The sequence below is a fragment of the Scyliorhinus canicula genome, chromosome 5, assembly GCF_902713615.1.
Source record: "Scyliorhinus canicula chromosome 5, sScyCan1.1, whole genome shotgun sequence".
NCBI lineage: Eukaryota > Metazoa > Chordata > Chondrichthyes > Carcharhiniformes > Scyliorhinidae > Scyliorhinus > Scyliorhinus canicula.
Genome location: NC_052150.1, coordinates 170,108,273 through 170,128,104, shown reverse-complemented (window position 1 = coordinate 170,128,104; position 19,832 = coordinate 170,108,273). Strand labels below are relative to the sequence as shown.

The 19,832-nt window shown below is 43.5% G+C and overlaps 1 protein-coding gene across 4 annotated transcripts in view; it reads right to left on the bottom strand.

The window, feature by feature from the left end:
• Positions 1–7,544: 7,544 nt before the first annotated feature.
• LOC119966428 (ADP-ribosylation factor-like protein 5B) overlaps positions 7,545–19,832 on the bottom strand; it is a 31,460-nt gene continuing 19,172 nt past the window's right edge. For 2 of the 4 annotated variants that reach the window (XM_038798071.1, XM_038798067.1), the window contains exons 4-7: positions 19,282–19,365; positions 18,656–18,807; positions 15,122–15,173; positions 7,545–9,078 (exon numbers count right to left, since the gene is read on the bottom strand). In XM_038798071.1, the coding sequence (XP_038653999.1) occupies positions 9,061–9,078; positions 15,122–15,173; positions 18,656–18,807; positions 19,282–19,365 (306 nt within the window). In that variant the 3' untranslated portion in view covers positions 7,545–9,060. Of the gene's footprint in view, positions 9,079–15,121; positions 15,174–17,643; positions 17,789–18,655; positions 18,808–19,281; positions 19,366–19,832 lie in introns of those variants that run through there. The other 2 variants (XM_038798068.1, XM_038798069.1) reach the window with 2 other exon arrangements.

Below are 19,832 nucleotides of genomic sequence, written 5' to 3'. Positions count from 1 at the left end.
TCGTTAGTGCCAATGTGGACTACGACTTGGGGCTGCTCCCCCTCCCCCTTAAGGACCCGGAAAACACGATCCGAGACATCACGTACCCTTGCACCTGGGAGGCAACATACCAAACGTGAGTCTCTCTCGCTCCCACAAAATCTCCTATCTGTGCCCCTGACTATTGAGTCCCCAATTACTAATGTTCTACTCCTTTCCCCCCTTCCCTTCTGAGCAACAGGGACAGACTCCGTGCCAGAGGCCCGTACCCCATGGCTTACCCCTGGTAAGTCGTCCCCCCCACAAGTATCCAAAACGGTATACTTGTTACTCAGGGGAACGACCGCAGGGGGTCCCTGCACTGACTGCTTCTTCCCAGTCCCTCTTACAGTTACCCATCTATCTCCAGTCTTTGGTGTAACTATTTCCCTGAAGCTCCTATCTATGACCCCCTCTGCCTCCCGAATGATCCGAAGTTCATCCAGCTCAAGCTCCAGGTCCCTAACACGGTTTTTGAGGAGCTGGAGTTGGGTGCACTTCCCACAGATGAAATCAGCAGGGACACTGACGGCGTCCCTCACCTCAAACATTCTGCAGGAGGAGCATTGTACTGCCTTCCCTGACATCACCTCTAGATTTAAAAAAAAACAAGAAAAAGAAAAAGAAAGGAAGAGCTTACCTGATATTACCTCAAACCCTGCTCCCGCTGAAAGGTAAGCAAATTTAAAGGCACTCACTCACCTTCACGACAGGCCCCTGCTCCCGCTTCCCAACCACCGTGGGGTGGGGGGGTTGGTTAGAGGAGGAGGTAGGGTGGGAAACACTCACGAAGTGTTTCGGGTTTAACTGTCACTTGCCAACAGCCTCTCCACAAACCACCTTCAACTTAGGCTGACCGCACTGCACGTATGCAAATTCCCCCAGAACAGCTGATCAGTAGCTCTGCTCTGCTGCCCTATGCTGCATAATAAATACATTTAGTATGTTTGACAGAACCTGCCCCAATTGCAGCCAGATTTAAACTAACTGCAACGTATTCAAATGAATTTTTAAAAATCAGGAAGCTCCACATGTTGATTTAGCAAACTGTCATTTCTTATCTATGATCTAAATTCTACCCTTGATTAATAGAATAAAAATCTCCTTTCTCTCCCCAGTCAATGTCAACGTATCCAAGCAAAGTGAGGCTAATCTGGTGAACAATCTGAGAAGCAGTCTATCTCCTTGAACAATGAGATTAAAGGACTGAAAAACAAACAGGTGATGGATTGAAAAGGGAATGAATTAGAGTGAATAGATTCAATATCAAATCTGATACAGGATTTTAAAATCTTAAACAATTCACAAATTGAAAGAGTGAGTCTTCACACTTATAAATGTTTACTTTCTTGGTGAGAAAAGTTAACGTTCACTTACAAAGATCACATTGTTACAAAGGAACTTGCATTGTTTTTTTATATAAATTTAGAGTACTCAATTCATTTTTTCCAATTAAGGGGCAATTTAGCGTGACCAACCCACCTACCCTGCACATCTTTGGGTTGTGGGGCGAAACCCATGCAAACACAGGGAGACAGTGTCCCAGAGCCAGGATCGAACCTGGCACCTCGGCACCGTGAGGCAGCAGCACTAACCACTGCGCCACCGCGCTGCCTGCAAACTTGCATTGTTAATTACGAGACTTAAGTTTTTGTGGGGAGTTTAACAGGCAATTGAACTGAAAATGCAGAAACTTCATGAACATCACAGGAAGACTAACCGTGAGATGCCAATTTCACAAAGCAGAACAGTACAAATCATCCAGAAACTTGTGATGATTCACAATGCAGACATCTCTTCTGTCTGATTTGTCCATAACTGCCTGCATCATTCAAATGATGTGAATTTTTCAAAGTAAAATATGGTGCAATGTGGATTAGAAAATACATAAAGGAGGCCTTGGCTCTTCCCTCTGCGACTGGATCCTGAACTTTCTAACCCACAGGCCACAATCAGTAAGGATAGGCAAGACTTCTGGTGGCGGCGATGACGTAGGAAGCCGCACATTTGGGAGCTCCCATTTTAAACGGACTTTTAGGCTCTTTTTAGAGCCCAAAACGGAAATTTTTCAACATCTCCCGGTGGGAGAAGGTGTGCTGATCGACTTTCCCCGCAGTCCATGACTCGAACTCGGAATGGAAAGGGGGAAAAAACGGCAGCAGCTCCCCAGAAAAAATGGGGGAAGGAATCCAAGATGGCGGCTGGTGGAGCTCCAGAGGATTGGAAGCAGTGGGCCCTGGAGCAACAAGCTGCTCTCCGCTGTTTTGCAGACTTCAAGGCTGAGGTACTGAGCTTTCTGCAGGAAACGAACAGAAGGCTCTCGGAGGTTCAGATGACCCAGGGTGCTGCCATCAAGGAGTTACAGACGCAGGCCACTGAACGAGAGGAGGAGGCCGGGATCCTCGTGAGTAAGGTGGAGGGACACGAGGCACTCCACAAGAAGTAGCAGGAACGCTTCGAGGAGCTTGATCACCGCATGAGGCGGAAAAATCTGCAGATCTTGGGCCTTGCGGAAGGGCTGGAGGGGTCAGACCTGACAACCTACGTGGCTACGATGCTGAACTCACTAGTGGGGGCCGGGTCTTTCCATCTGCCCTTGGAGCTGGAGGGAGCACACAGAGTACTGGCCAGGAGGCCTAAGGAGAATGAACCCCCGTGTGCGGTGCTGGTGAGGTTCCACCGGTTCAGTGATTGGGAGTGTGTGCTGCGCTGGGCCAAGAAGGTGAAGAGCAGCAATTGGGAGAATGGGGTAGTACGGATCTACCAGGATTGGAGTGTGGAGGTGGCTAAGCGGTGGTCCGGGTTTAATCGGACGAAAGAGGTGCTTTACAAGAAAAAGATAAAGTTCGGAATGTTGCAGCCTGCGCGCCTGTGGGTAACTTATTCGGACCGGCATTATTATTTCAATTCCCCGGAGGAAGCGTGGGCCTTCGTGCGGACGGAGAAACTGGACTTGAACTATGGGTTGGGGGTTGCGGGGTCGGTTGCAATACTTTATTGCTGGATTCTGCTGTTGCTGTGTTCTCTTTTTTTTGTACTTTTGCAATTTTGATATGGTTATTTATGGGGGTGTTGTTCTGTTATGTTTTTTGTTGATGTGGGGCATTGTTTAAGTTTTGTATCTTGCGGGGAGGGTTGGGGGGGTTGTTGTATTCTATGCCGGGTTGGGGGTATGGAGTGGGGCTGGTATTTGGGAGCTGCGTCAGAAGGGTGTGGTGGGGCAGTGCGAAAGCGCGGGCTTTCCTCTGGTTTCCCGCGCTGCGGGGCTGGGGGGTGGAGACGATGACGGGGGGAGGCGGGGCCTTAACTGGTTCTTCCCCACGCTGGAGCGGTGCCTGGAGGAGGGATAGATTGGAGGATGATCCCACTTTGGGAGGGGTCGGGTTATTGGCAGGAGTTTCCTGGGTCAGCAGAAGTTAGCTGACCCACGGAAGTACAATGGAGGACGGTTCGCGGCTAGGAGGGTTCCTAGCCTGGGGGGAAGGGAGGGGGGGAAAAGGGGAATACCAGGTTGCTGCTGGTAGGGTCAGGAAGGAGCTGGTGGGGGCTGGGGGGGACAGAGGTGAGGCATTGTTGCTGTGGGGACTGGGTCGGGCAGGGAGTGCTGGCCTGGGGCGGGCAGTCGACAGGCTATGGCTAGTCGACGGGGGAGGGGGGCGGGACGCCCTCTGATCCGGTTGGTCACCTGGAATGCGAGGGGATTGAATGGGCCGGTGAAGCGGTCGAGGGTACTTGCTCATCTGAAGGGGCTAAAGGCAGATGTGGCAATGCTTCAGGAGACCCACCTGAAGGTGGCAGACCAGGTCCGTCTGAGGAAGGGATGGGTGGGGCAGGTTTTCCACTCTGGGTTGGATGTGAAGAACCGGGGAGTGGCGATTCTGGTGGGGAAAAATGTGTCGTTTGAGGCATCAGAGGTGGTGGCGGATAAGGGGAATAGGTATGTCATGGTTAGGGGCAGGCTACAAGGAGAGAAGGTGGTACTGGCTAGTGTGTATGCCCCAAATTGGGACGATGCGGGCTTTATGAGGCGTATGTTGGGACGAGTCCCGGATCTGGAGGCGGGAGGTCTGATCATGGGGGGGGGGGGACTTCAATACGGTGTTGGATCCTTCACTGGATCGGTCCAGCTCTAGGACGGGTAGGAGGCCGGCGGCGGCCAAGGTACTGAGAGGGTTTATGGACCAGATGGGAGGGGTGGATCCATGGAGGTTTGTGAGGCCGAGGGCACGCGAGTACTCTTTCTTCTCCCACGTACATAAGGTCTACTCTCGGATAGACTTCTTCGTGGTGAGTAGGGGACTGATTCCGAGAGTGGAGGAGGCCGAGTATTCGGCCATTGCAATCTCCGATCATGCTCCGCATTGGATAGAGTTGGAGATGGGGGAGGTGCGGGACCAGCGCCCGTTGTGGCGGTTGGATGTGGGGTTGTTGGCGGAGGAGGAGGTGTGTAGGAGGGTCCGGGCAAGTATTGAGCGGTACCTCGAGGTGAATGATACGGGGGAGGTCCAGGTGGGGATGATCTGGGAAGCCCTGAAGGCAGTGATTCGTGGGGAGCTGATATCCATCCGGGCACACAGGGAGAGAAGCGAGAGGGATAGACTGGTGGGAAAGATGCTGGAGGTAGACAGGAGGTACGCAGAAGCACCAGAGGAGGGACTGTTGGGGGAGAGGCGGTGGTGGCGGCGACCCTAAGAATCTGGGGACAGTGGAGACGGCATCGGGGGGGAAACAGGGGGCTTGATGGAGGCTCCACTGGGTGGCAATCATCGGTTCATCCCAGGGAACAGGGATGGGGGGTGGCAAAGGGTGGGTATCAGTAAATTGAGGGACCTGTTTATTGGCGGGAGGTTTGCGGGCTTGGGGGAACTGGAAGAAAAGAACCTACTCATCCTAGTCCCGGACATGTGGGCCCGGTGCAGCACCTTAAATTGGATGAGACTAAGCCTCGCACATGAGGAAGAGTTGACTCTCTCCAAGGCATCCGCCCAAGTCCCATCCTCTATCTGCTCCCCGAGTTGTTCCTCCCATTTAGCCTTCAGCTCCTCCACTGACGACTCCTCCACCTCCTGCATTACCTTATAGATGTCAGACACCTTACCCTCTCCGACCCACACCCCCGGAAGCACTCTGTCCATTGTCCCCCCGCGAGGGCAGCAAAGGGACTCCCTCTACCTGTCGCCTAGCAAATGCCTTTACCTGCAAGTATCTGAACATGTTTCCTTGGGGAAGCCCAAATTGTTCCTACCAAAATGGATAACCTCACATTTGTCAACACTGTATTCCATCTGCCAGACCCTAGCCCATTCACTTAACCTATCCAAATCCCTCTGCAGACTTCCAGTATCCTCTGCATTTTTCGCTTTACCACTCATCTTAGTGTCATCTGCAAACTTGGACACATTGCCCTTGAACCGTAACTCCAAATCATCTATGTAAATTGTGAAAATTGTGGGCACAACACGGATCCCTGAGGGACACCACTAGCTACTGATTGGCAGCCAGAGAAACACCCATTAATCCCCACTTTTTGCTTTCTATTAATTAACCAATCCTCTATCCATGCTACTACTTTACCCTTAATGCCATGCATCTTTATCTTATACAGCAACCTTTTGTGTGGCACCTTGTCAAATCCAGATATGCCACATACATTGGCTCCCCGTTATCTACTGCACTGGTAATGTCCTCAAAAAATTCCACTAAATTAATTAGGCACGACCTGCCCTTTATGAACGCATGCTGCGTCTGCCCAATTTCTATCCAGATGCCTCGCTATTTCTTCCTTGGTGATAGATTCCAGCATCTTCCCTACTACCGAAGTTAAGCTCACTGTCCTATAATTTCCTGCTCTCTTCCTACCTCCTTTTTTTAAACAGTGGTGTCACGTTTGCTAATTTCTAATCCTATTAATTTCTAATAGTGAATTTTGGTAAATCATCACTAGTGCATCTGCAATTTCCTATGCCATCTCTTTTAGCACTCTGGGATGTATTCCATCAAGGCCAGGAGACTTGTCTACCTTTAGCCCCATTAGCTTGCCCATCACTACCTCCTTAGGTGATAACAATCATCTCAAGGTCCTCACCTGTCATAGCCTCATTTCTATCAGTCACTGGCATGTTATTTGTGTCTTCCACTGTGAAGACCGACCCAAAAAACCTGTTCAGTTCCTCAGCCATTTCCTCATCTCCCATTATTAAATCTCCCTTCTCATCCTCTAAAGGACCGATATTTACCGTAGCCACTCTTTTTTGTTTTATATATTTGTAAAAACTTTTACTGTCTGTTTTTATATTCTGAGCAAGTTTACTCTCATACTCTAAATTACTCTTTTTTATAGCAGCTTTCTGTTCCCCCCTAAAGATTTCCCAATCCTCTAGTCTCCCACCAATCTTTGCCACGTTGTACGCTTTTTCCTTCAATTTGATACTCTCCCTTATTTCCTTAGATATCCACGGTCGATTTCCCCTTTCTACCGTCCTTCCTTTTTGTTGGATAATGCAGGTCTCCCCATAGAATAATACTTTCCAACTCTCACAATGACACGTATGGTTTTGCAGCTATTTTATTCCCATGGCTGTTGATTAAAGCAGAAGTAACACCTGCACCAAGAGCTTAGTTGGAGATTATTAGCAGTCTGAAACAATTTGACAAACCTAGTAATTAAATTCTCTGCAAATCTACATCTTTCATTACAGAAATAATAAACGAAAACAATATTATTTTGTCTCTTCCAAATTACAATAAAAACTCTGAAAAGTCAAAGCTGAAACATTGGTTCTGAAGTCACATACAGAACCAGTTGAAGGAGCAGATTCTCAACAGTACCACTATAACCTAAATGGTTACATTGCAGCTGATGGCAAGGTTGAGGTTTAAAAAAATCTTTCTAAAGCATTTGGACTAATCTTAATATTTAAATCCATACCTTCCTGTCTGTGCAAAGATTTTAGAACTGAATTCAGAGTGTTGTGTCTAAGGGTCCCTTTTCATAATTATAATTATTGAATTTATGACCAGCCAACATTCAGGTGGGATACAAAAAAAATGGGAATTATGAGTTATTAATCTGCATTGTTTGCAGCATCTTGTAGGAAGTATTTGAAGTTAGATTTTTCGATGTAATGCCTACATTTTTGGATACCAGAAGCAACCTCAAATTCCCACGAAACCGAGTGCTGGATGGCAATGAGAAAGGACCCTAACTAGCATAGTTCAACATCGAATTTTACCACATCATAGAGTGGTTGAAAATGAAGACAAAGCCAATAAAGAAGCAATATCATGGGAGACATTAGATTGCAGTGTATTGTGGTCAACAGCATGACTGAACCCCTTGATATGGATTTTAAATAATATTTCACCACAAGTCATACTGTAGAAAGAGCACATCAGTATTAGTTTAATTTGTTGGAACAAGCACTGCACAACCAACGCCTCACAAATGTTTTTAAAACATTGATGTTATCGCACCACAATAGAATAGAATAGAGATAGAACACATTCAAGCATAGAAATAGCCAATGTTTCTTTCAGGAATATGTTTTAATAAAGCAAAAAACTCCCCCTCAAAGTTGTAATGATACATGGTTTAAAAATAACTTTAAAAAATAATTGAACCGAGCCAACAGGCAAAAATATACAAAAGTTTAAGCTTTCAACCTAAATTCTGAGGTGTGTGCCAGAAATTTCACAAGTGTACATTGCTGACACTGCATCACGCTTGCACATGATTTTTGAAAAATCTTCCTGATGACAAAGAAATCCAATGCTATAGGTAAATGCAGACTCAACTACGTAGTAAGTTAATCAGGAGCCAAACGCGTATTGAAACAATGTGTAGCAAAAAAAAAAAAAAATCCCTTTAATATTCTTCAAATACAAACAATGACATACAAGCCCGACTTCCCAGACATAATAAACTTGTACATAGTGTTGATGCTGCAGGATTTGTCAATGAACCACAGTAGAACCTTTATAATAGGAACAGGAAACAGTGAGCTAATATGCAACAATTCTGGCAATTGGTTTATGGACTAAAAGATTGTATTGCCACTAATCCGAGTTAAGATTCGACCATGATGGTTTAATAGTATACATTTTGTTTGTTATGTTAAGAGTTTATTAGATGCAGACATCATTGTTCCTTTTTAAAGGATAATTGAATCCTCTGTTTTTCCCTGTGGCGTTTACCTACTCATATTAGATATCATTAATTCTCAAGTACATTCCAGATTTATCAGTATAAATATCAATACTGTTAACTTCACAATTGATGCACTCAATTAAGGTATTGCACCTGTGATTAGTTCACCAGGAATCAGATTCTGTGTTAGTCAATTCAACCCTAAAGTAGTTCTTATAAAATGGTCATACATACATCATGCTGGTGATATTGTAAAGTAATGATTGATAACTTCATATCGAAATTAATTCAGCAGAAAATAATGGTTAAGACATCCCTAAGAGAAATAATTACAAATGTGGGAGCCAGTAGCTAAAACGACAAACACATTGCACCCTGGCAAATGCTGTAATTGTGCAGCGAGTTATATTAACTTTGTTTAAAAAATGTATTTTAAATCTATATTCTGTCAGTTTGTCTTATTTGCAAAGATGCTCTAGTTTCATGATTGTGGTAAAGTCACTCCAACACCAAAACAGTGAAGATATGTGACCTAAAAAAGTGCAGATGAAAAGAATTGACCTAAAAGCACATTATCCATTGAATCCACTCAGTATACTTTTCATAAATATAATAAAAGACAACAAGTTTCTTTTAAAAAAAGTTACCACCACTGTAAAGACAGGAGAGTGAAAAGTCTGTGCAATGCATACCCAAACATTGCACCTTTGTAGTATAATTTGACAGTGCTTAATATTCATCGACTGATGTTATGGAAAACATAAATGGAGCTTTTAATTCACTTCATTAAAATTCAGCTGGCAGTTTGCAACTTCAAATGTTTGCCACAGGTACAAGTTAATTTCATATTTATGGAGTGATATATTTATCTTACTCCAACTCTCGTTGTCATCCATTCAAGACCTTGACACAACCTAAAGAACAAAAAATATATTTTTAGTGATAATCTCTGCTCTATGCATTAAAATGCTAAATAAAAACACATTTTTGAAAAATGTAGGGAACTATGTGCGTGTGTCGCCACAGTTTCAGAGGACCATAGGCTGGTCTCCCCTTTGAGAGCTGACTGATGGTGATTTAACCGGAGGGTCACAACACCTCAGGCGAGGCGCAAAGCTGGGAAAGTCAGGCCTTCATGAAAAACCTCAAGCTGGACAGGGATTGAACTCGCGCTGTTGGCATTGCTCCGCATCACAAACCAGCCGTCCAGCCAACCAGGACTAATCAGAATTGCTAAAAGGTTAATAAGGAGAAAGAAGTTAGAGTACAAAGCTAGAAATGCAAAAAATGGATAGTAAGAGTTTCTACAGGCATTAAAAAGGAAGAGAGCAAGTAAAGTGAGTGTTGACTAGAGTTTAAAAGAATTTACAGTGCAGAGTCTGCCAATCAGCCCATCAAGTCTGCACCGGCCCTTGGAAAAAGCACCTTACTCAAGCCCACGCCTCCACCCTATCCCGTAACCCAGTTACCCCACCTAACCTTTTGGACACTAGGGGACAATTTAGCATGGCCAATACACCTACCTGCACATTGTTGCAAGGAAACTGGAGCACCTTGAGGAAACCCACGCAGACATGGGGAGAAAGTGCAAACTTCACAGTCACCCGAGGCTGGAATTGAACCCAGGACCCTGGTGCTATGAGGCAGCAGTGCTAACCACTGTGCAATAATAAAGAAATGGCAAATGAAAAACAAATAGTTTGCTTCTGTTTTCACCATAAAAGATACAAAAATCATTCTTAAAACAGCTGGAAATTACGAGGTGAGGAGAGGAACCTGGTGAAATTACAACCACGAGGGAAGCAGTACTGAGCAAACTGATGACACTGCTGGTTGACAAGTCTCCAGGTCCTAATGGGCATCATCCTAGGGTCTTAAAAGAGGTGGCTCATGAAATAGTAGGTGCATTGGTGAGAATTTTCCAAAACTCGCTGGATTCTGGAAAAGTTCAATTAGATTGGAAAGTAGCAAATATTCCATTCCCTCTCGGCTTAAGTGGGTTGGTGCAGACTCGATGGGCCGAATGGCCTCCTTCTGCACTGTATGTTCTATTCAAGGGAGGGAGGCAGAAAACAGAATACTAGAGGTGAGTTAGCCTGAAGGTCCTCGGATTGATCATAAGGAGGTTACAGCTGGAGACTTAGAAAACCCCAAGGTAATCAGGAATAGTTAGCATAGTTTTGCGAAAGGGAAATCATGCTTAACCAATTTATTGGAGTTATTTGATGGGAGTGAGATGCAATGTGGATAAAGGGGAGCCTTCAGACAATGTACTTGGATTTCCAGAAGGTATTCGATAACATAGAACACAGAACATAGAACGATACAGCGCAGTACAGGCCCTTCGGCCCACGATGTTGCACCGACATGGGAAGTCAATAACTAAAGGCCATCTAACCTACACTATGCCACTATCATCCATATGCTTATCCAATAAACTTTTAAATGCCCTCAATGTTGGCGAGTTCACTACTGTTGCAGGTAGGGCATTCCACGGCCTCACCACTCTGCGTAAAAAACCTACCTCTGTCCTATATCTATTACCCCTCAATTTAAGGCTATGTCCCCTCGTGCTAGCCACCACCACCCACGGGAGAAGGCTCTCACTGTCCACCCTATCTAACCCGCTGATCATTTTGTATGCCTCTATTAAGTCACCTCTTAACCTTCTTCTCTCTAACGAAAACAACCTCAAGTCTATCAGCCTTTCCTCATAAGATTTTCCCTCCATACCAGGCAACATCCTGGTAAATCTCCTCTGCACCTGTTCCAAAGCTTCCACGTCCTTCCTATAATGAGGCGACCAGAACTGTACGCAATATTCCAAATGCGGCCGTACCAGAGTTTTGTACAGCTGCAACATGACCTCATGGCTCCGGAACTCAATCCCTCTACCAATAAAGGCCAACACACCATAGGCCTTCTTCACAACCCTATCAACCTGGGTGGCAACTTTCAGGGATCTATGTACATGGACACCGAGATTCCTCTGCTCATCCACACTACCAAGAATTTTACCATTAGCCAAATATTCTGCATTCCTGTTATTCTTTCCAAAGTGAATCACCTCACACTTCTCTACATTAAACTCCATTTGCCACCTCTCAGCCCAGCTCTGCAGCTTATCTATGTCCCTCTGTAACCTGCAACATCCTTCCACACTGTCTACAACTCCACCAACTTTAGTGTCATCTGCAAATTTACTCACCCAACCTTCTGTGCCCTCCTCTAGGTCATTTATAAAAATGACAAACAGCAACGGCCCCAGAACAGATCCTTGTGGTACGCCACTCGTAACTGAACTCCATTCTGAACATTTGCCATCAACCACCACCCTCTGTCTTCTTTCCACTAGCCAATTTCTGATCCACATCTCTAAATCACCCTCAATCCCCAGCCTCAGTATTTTCTGCAATAGCCGACCGTGGGGAACCTTATCAAACGCTTTACTGAAATCCATATACACCACATCAACTGCTCTACCCTCGTCTACCTGTTCAGTCACCTTCTCAAAGAACTCAATAAGGTTTGTGAGGCATGACCTACCCTTCACAAAAACCATGCTGACTATCCCTAATCATATTATTCCTATCTAGATGATTATAAATCGTATCTCTTATAAGCCTCTCCAAGACTTTACCCACAACAGACGTGAGGCTCACCGGCCTATAGTTACCGGGGTTATCTCTACTCCCCTTCTTGAACAAAGGGACCACATTTGCTATCCTCCAGTCCTCTGGCACTATTCCTGTAGCCAATGATGACATAAAAATCAAAGCCAAAGGCTCAGCAATCTCTTTCCTGGCTTCCCAGAGAATCCTAGGATAAATCCCATCCGGCCCCGGGGACTTATCTATTTTCACCTTGTCCAGAATTGCCAACACTTCGTCCCTACGCACCTCAATGCCATCTATTCTAATAGCCTGGGTCTCAGCATTCTCTTCCACAACATTATCTTTTTCCTGAGTGAATACTGACGAAAAGTATTCATTTAGTATCTCGCTTATCTCCTCAGCCTCCACACACAACTTCCCACCACTGTCCTTGACTGGCCCTACTCTTACCCTAGTCATTCTTTTATTCCTGACATACCTATAGAAAGCTTTTGGGTTTTCCTTGATCCTACCTGCCAAAGACTTCTCATGTCCCCTCCTTGCTCGTCTTAGCTCTCGCTTCAGATCCTTCCTCGCTTCCTTGTAACTATCAAGCGCCCCAACTGAAACTTCACACCTCATCGTCACATAGGCCTCCTTCTTCCTCTTAACAAGAGATTCCACTTCTTTGGTAAACCACGGTTCCCTCGCTCTACCCCTTCCTCCCTGCCTGACATGTACTTATCAAGAACACGCAATAGCTGTTCATTGAACAAGCTCCACATATCCAGTGTGCCCAACCCTTGCAGCCTACTTCTCCAACCTACACATCCTAAGTCATGTCTAATGGCATCATAATTGCCCTTCCCCCAGCTATAACTCTTGCCCTGCGGGGTATACTTATCCTTTTCCATCACTAACGTAAAGGTCACCGAATTGTGGTCACTGTCTCCAAAGTGCTCACCTACCTCCAGATCTAACAGCTGGCCTGGTTCATTACCCAAAACCAAATCCAACGTGGCCTCACCTCTTGTTGGCCTGTCAACATATTGTGTCAGGAAACCCTCCTGCCCACATTGTACAAAGAACGACCCATCTAATGTACTCGAACTATATCTTTTCCAGTCAATATTTGGAAAGTTAAAGTCTCCCATAACAACTACCCTGTTACTTTCGCTCTTTTCCAGAATCATCTTCGTCATCCTTTCCTCTACATCCCTAGAACTATTAGGTGGCCTATAGAAAACTCCCAACAGGGTGACCTCTCCTTTCCTGTTTCTAACCTCAGCCCATACTACCTCGGAAGAAGAGTCCCCATCTACCATCCTTTCCGCCACCGTAATACTGTCCTTGACTAGCAGCGCCACACCTCCCCCTCTTTTGCCCCCTCCTCTGAGCTTACTAAAACACCTAAACCCCGGAACCTGCAACAGCCATTCCTGTTCCTGCTCTATCCATGTCTCTGAAATGGCCACAACATCGAAGTCCCAGGTACCAACCCATGCTGCCAGTTCCCCTACCTTATTTTGTATACTCCTGGCATTGAAGTGCCATATCAAAGTGCCATAAGGTGCCATATCAAAGATTATTGTAGGAAATAAAAGCTCATGGTACACGGGGTAACACATTAACATGGGTTGAAGATTTGCTGGCTGGCAGAAAACAGTTGGCATAAATTGACTTTTTCTGGTTGGCTGGAGGAGATGAGTAGAGTCCTACAAGGGTCTGTGTGCTGGAGTGTCAACTTTCAACAATTTCTATCAATGACTGAGACGGGAAGAGCACAGGCAAAGTATATTGCGAAGAGGACACATATGGATATAGATAGATTCAGTGAGTAGGCAAAAATCTAGCAAATGGAGACTAATGTGGGAAAATGTGAAGTTTGTTCACTTTGGCTGGAAAAATAAAAAGACAAAGTATCATTTAAATGGTGAACTGCTGCAGAATTCCAAACTGCAGAGGGATCTTGGGTGTTCTTAAGTAAAAGAGTTAGAATGCATGTTCTTCAAACTTCACTTATACAGAGACCATGTTTTGAATGCTGTGTTCAGTTTTGGTCTCGAAGGTAGGATGTAAATCCATTGGAGGCAGTTCAGAGGAGCTTTATTAGATCGATACCTGGAATGAGTGGGTTATCTTATAAAGATTGGTCGGGCGGGGTGGGCTTGATTCCACTGGAATTTTGAAGAATGAGGGGTGACTTGGTTGAAGTGTATAAGATACTGAACGGTCTTGACAAAATGGACATGAGGAAGATCTTTCCTCTTGCGAGCAAGCCCAGAACTAGGGGACAAGGTTTTAAAATTAGGGGTCACCCTTATAGGACAGAGATGAGAACTTTTTTTTCTCTCTCTCTCTCTCTCTCTCTCTCTCAAGAGGGTTGTGCGACTTCGGAATGCTCTGAAGGCAGTGGAAGTGGCAACATTGACATTTTTTTTAAAGCAGAGGTAGACTGATTGCTTTGCCTAACAAGAATCAAAGATTATTATGTTTTTTAAATTTAGAGTACTCAATTCATTTTTTCCAATTAAGGAGCAATTTAGCGTGGCCAATCCACCTAGCTGGCACATTTTTGGGTTGTGGGGGTGAAACCCACACAAACACAGGAGAATGTGCAAACTCCACACGGACAGTGACCCAGAGCCAGGATCAAACCTGGGACCACGGCGCCATGAGGCAGCAGGGCTAACCCACTGCGCCACCGTGCTGTCCTAGAGTCAAAGATTGGGGATAGATGAGAATGTGGAATCCAAAACAAACAAATCAGCATGATATCATGGAATGGCAGAGTCTTCAGTGGCCAAATGGCTTCCCTTCTGCTCCAATTTCATTTTTGCATGGAATTCCCCTTTTGAAATACAGATAGATTTCATACTCTGCCACTTGTTGGAAAAAAAGAATAAACTACTGTATACAAGTGCTTCACACTAGCCTCTGCTGATTAGTCTTTTTCTAATAAAGGCAAGGGTGATTGGTAGAGGAGGTACTTTTGCAATTTAGGCATCCAGAACCAAGCACTCAGTGACTCAAACTCCTCTTGCTGTGTTCTAAGACTTTCCTTACCTCTGGTCTCACTACATGAACATTGTCATTTCAGTTTCTAACACTAGGTATCCTTACAAATGATACAATGCCAATTTCTGCCAAAGCTCAATCCACTAGAAGTGCCCATTCAATTTACTTTGGAACCTTATCATGAGAGTAGATTTGCATCCTATTTTTTCAGGGGCATTAAAATTCCTGTCAAACCTTGCGCATTGCAAGCATGAAGAGAGCACTTCCAGAGTGCAACTACCCACGAGTCTGAACTTGGTGCCAGAGGAATTTGGTGCAGTAACCAAGGAGGTGCTTATTCATTTACCTCAAAGGAGCGAGCCAAGAGAGAGTCCAAGACCAGTAGTGGAGCATGGAAGCTGAAGCCAGAAGCATTATTTAAATAAACAGAAAGATAAGTAGTTGGTGAGGTTTAAGTTTATTTTTTTTCTTTCTACACCTGGGGAGGCAGTAGTTTAAATGGACAAAGGGAAGATACGAGTATTGCAGTACATTTACAGCTTAACTAGTTACACCACTTGACATAACAAAGATGATTATTGAGTCTTATTTCTAAATTTAATTAATTGAATTAAACACAATAAAGATGGCAGATGAAACTGTTCTGAAGAAGAGTCACATTGGGCTCAAAATGTTAACTATTTCTCTCTCCCCAGATTCTGCCAGAATTTTTCCAGCACTTTGCTTTTATTTTGGACCTCCAGCCTCTGCAGCATTTTGCTTTAATTCGATTCATGGGGCACTGGGACAAATAATGGGGAAAGTAGAAGCTGTACTGCTGGGATGGTCTTCACCTGAATCATGTTGGGACTAGTGTTCTGGTGAATTGTATAACTTGGACAGTAGATAGGCCTATAAACCACGAGGGGGAGGAAAGGGATCATGTGAGGGGAGATCTGGTAAATTAAAGAGAATGAACAAGACAATAGAGAGGATAGCGATAGGAGTAATGATAACCAAAGTATGGCAAGAAGAGCATACAAATCTAAGATTGCACTAGCAGATAATGCCAGAGCTTGCAAGAATGGTAAAAAGACAGAATTAAAGGCTCCATAACTGAATGCATGCAGCATTCATTACAAAACAGATGAATTGATAGCACCAAGAGATAAATATGTATGACCTGATAGCCATCTCAGAGAATAGGTTGCCGAGTGACCAGGGTTGGGACCTAAATATTCAGAAGTATTTGACAATTAAGTCGGACAAGATGCCAGGAAAAGCTGGTGGAGCAGCTGTTAATTAAGGATAACATTAGTACAGTAGTAAGAGATGGCCCTAGTTCAGAAGATCAAGATGTACAAGCATTTTGGGAAGAGATGGAAAAAAGTACTTGCGAGAGTAGTTTATAGGCCCCCCAACAGTAGCTACACTGTAGTACAGTGTGCACAGGAATTAATAGCGGGGCTTGCAAGAAAGGCACTGTGAAAATAATGGGTGTTTTTAATCTACATATAGATTGGACAAATCAGACTAGCAACGGTAGAATTGAAGATGAGTTCATAGAATGCCATTCAGAACAATTTCTCAGAGCAATACATTCTAGTGCCCACTAGAAAGCAAGTTATTGGCAGAACGGTGACGCAATGATCCCAGGTTCGATCCCGGCCCTGTGTCACTGTCCATGTGGAGTTTGCACATTCCCCACGTGTTTGCGTGGGTTTCGCCCCCACAATATAAAGATGTGCAGGGTAGGTGGATTGGCCACTCTAAATTGCCCCTTAATTAGAAAAAATGAATTGGGTACTCCAAAATTTTTTTAAAAAGAAAGCAAGTTATTTTAGGCCTGGTAGTGTGCAATGAAACTGGGTTAAGGAGATATCTTAGCAACAGGAGCCTCTAGGCAACAGTGATCATAACATGAGAGAATTTCACATTCAGTTTTAGGTTAAGTGTAGGTCTAAACCTAGTGTTTTAAATTTAAATAAAGGCAATTAAACAATACGAATAAAGAGTTGAACTGGAGAAATAGATGTATGACAGTAGAGGAGCAGGGACAGAGATATTTCCTAACTCTCAGCAAAGATATAGTTCCTGAAGAGACAAAAAACTATGAAAAGGATCCACTATCCATTACTAAGGAAGCAAATTACAGATAATTGAAAGAAAAAAAAACAATCTGTGAAGATTAGTTTGGACAGATTTCAGAAATCAGCTATGAATGATTAAAAACAAAACGAGGGCTAAATAGAGCACGAGAGAAAACTATCTAGAAATCTAAAAACAGATTTTGCAACTATTTACAAAGAAAAATACTAACTAAAAATGAACACTGGTCCCTTAGAGGGAGAGGCAAGGGAATTAATAATGGAAACAAGCAGATGGTGGATGCACTGAACAGGTATTTTGTGTTCATCTTCGCAGTAGAAGACAAAAACCATCCCAGGAATATTTAAAAATTAAGACTAAAAGGGAGGAATAACAATCACAATCATTAGAGAATGATACTGGGACAACTATTAGAACTGAAGGCTGACAAGGCCTGATGGGCTTTCATCCTGGTGTCTTAAAATAAGTGGTAGTTGAATTTGCTGTGATCTTCTAAAATTCCCTAGATTTGAAAAGGTTCCAGCAGATTGGAATATGATACCTGAGGAGGGAGATAAAAAACAGGAAGCTAGAGGCTAGTTGGCTTCCCAACATCTGTCATAAGGAAAAGGCTGGAATTAATTATTCAGCAGGTAATATTATTAAACATTTAAAACATTAAAATCAGGCAGAATCATCGTGGTTTTGTAAGGAAATTGTGCGAAAGAAATTTCCAAGAATTAATAGAGGAATTTACAAACAAGGGGAATAATCAGAACAGCTTTGGTCTCCTTACCCGAGGAGAGATATACTTGCCGTTGGAGCAGTTTAGAGAAGGTTCACTTGGCCAATTCTTGTGATCCTTATGAGGAAAGGTTGAACAGGTTGGGCTTGTAAATTGGCATTTAGAAGAATGAGAGGCGATCATATCGAAATAAAGATGATTCTGAGGGGATGAATGCAGAGAAGAGTTTCCCTTTGTTGGGGATTCCAGAACATGGGGACATCATTTATGGGTCTCCCTTTTAATATGGAGGAGGAGGAGAATGACTCCTTCATTTTCCTTTCCTTCTCCACTTCTTGCTCTTGGTTTTTGAATCTCATTTTAATTTTTTCTGTCATGACTTGTTACCCTCTGCCATTCACATTATGGGCAAACTATCTATGGAAGCAGGAAAAAGGGAATGTGCAGAGAAACATGCGAGGCACAGAAAAAGCACAGGTTAGAAGGGAGTGTACTGCAAGGAAATTCTATTACGCATGAGCATCTCTCTTTATATTCTATGTTAACCCTTGCCTTAATGAGGACTACTAGGATTAATTTCAATGGGCAATGCCACTAGCAACGGTGGTCCTGGCATTGGGATTCAGACTGACACCTGCATATGAGAAAGAGGATGAGGCGGCTCAGGGAGTTGTTCTGTTAAACAAAGTTGGATAGGCAATAACCAGAATAATCTATGCATTTGTTTGATGGGAGAACAGAATGGTGATGGCCACACAATGACCAGCGAGAGTTATTTCATTAAAGACAGCCAGAGTGACATTCAGGGATTTATGGACAAGCTTAATAGAAATTTTGCTTTTGGGGAGTGAGTTTGGGGATACTGCAGGTTGCTTCATGCTACTTGCGAAGAATAGGCAGGGGGAGATAACTTTAGGAGCTGTAAAATGGGGAAGTCTATTTTTGTTGGAAAGGAATATTTTTTGTGGAATGAATTGGAAACTTGGGGGTAAACAACTAAATCTGATATTTTACATTGGCCATAGTATTTTACAACAAATTGATTGTAAAACTGAACAGTATACTCACCCTTCTCCTGTAAGAGCACAGCAGGCTTGAATATGCCATGGATGATCTTTGATAGCACTTAGTTTCAGGAATTTTGAAATTTCGACTGCGGACATACAACACTTCTTATCCTGTTTATTAGCAAATACAAGTACAGCGGCATTCCTGAGATCCTGAAAGGAAAAATATTTGATATCTTCCAATTTCAAGTCTGGTAGATTATTTGTGCGCTTCAATTTTTGAATTCCATTAATACTCTAATTCAAAAATCAACCTCATTCAAAAAAATTAAATACAATCTCTTGTTATGCAGCAGAATCGATAAAATTCTTCCCAAGATTGACACGGTTAACACCATTTATTTTAGTCAAAATTAAAGGTTGAAATGTCACGAGATCAAGCATAGGCCATTCAGCCCCTGGAGATTCTTCTACCTGCGATTCAATTAGATCATGGCTGATCAGCATCTCAACTCCACTGAAAAATTTTCAGTGATCTACAAACTCAATCTTTTACTGAGACGAGTTCATGTTTCCCAATCTTCAATAAAGCCCCTGCCAGCATATACAAATTAATGGTCTAGTTTTTTAAAAATGTCTTAGCACCTTTAAAAAATATTTTTATCGTTAATTCAACAATGGACTTACCTCATGAGCCAGCATTCTATACAGTTCTTCCTTGGTGATTGGCAATCTCTCGCGGTCAGTGCTATCCACAACCAGAATTATAAACTGAAAATTGTAAAGTTCAACTTTTTAAAATTGTAGATTCAATTCTAGTTTGTGTGAAACAAATTCTCCATACGATGGATAAATTCCAAAAAACACCTTTAAGCAGAAATACGGAGATGCCGCGGTTAGACAAGTCAGTAATGACACACAAATGGCATCTCCATTGGGAAAGCAGGCATCAAAGTGAATAGTGTTAACGTCTAAAAATGGTGAAATCCACTGAAGGCTCAAAATACTGAAGGATTACTTCAAAGTTTTAGCTTGCACCTTGGGCATGAATACAAAAAAATCTTCAATTATCTCAAAATGGACAACTTTCAAGTGAAATTCCATATATTTAATAAAAATAGCAAGAAGTCTTATAACACCAGGTTAAAGTCCAACAGGTTTGTTTTGAATCATTAGTGATTCAAATAAACCTGTTGGACTTTAACCTGGTGTGGTAAGACTTATTACTGTGCTCACCC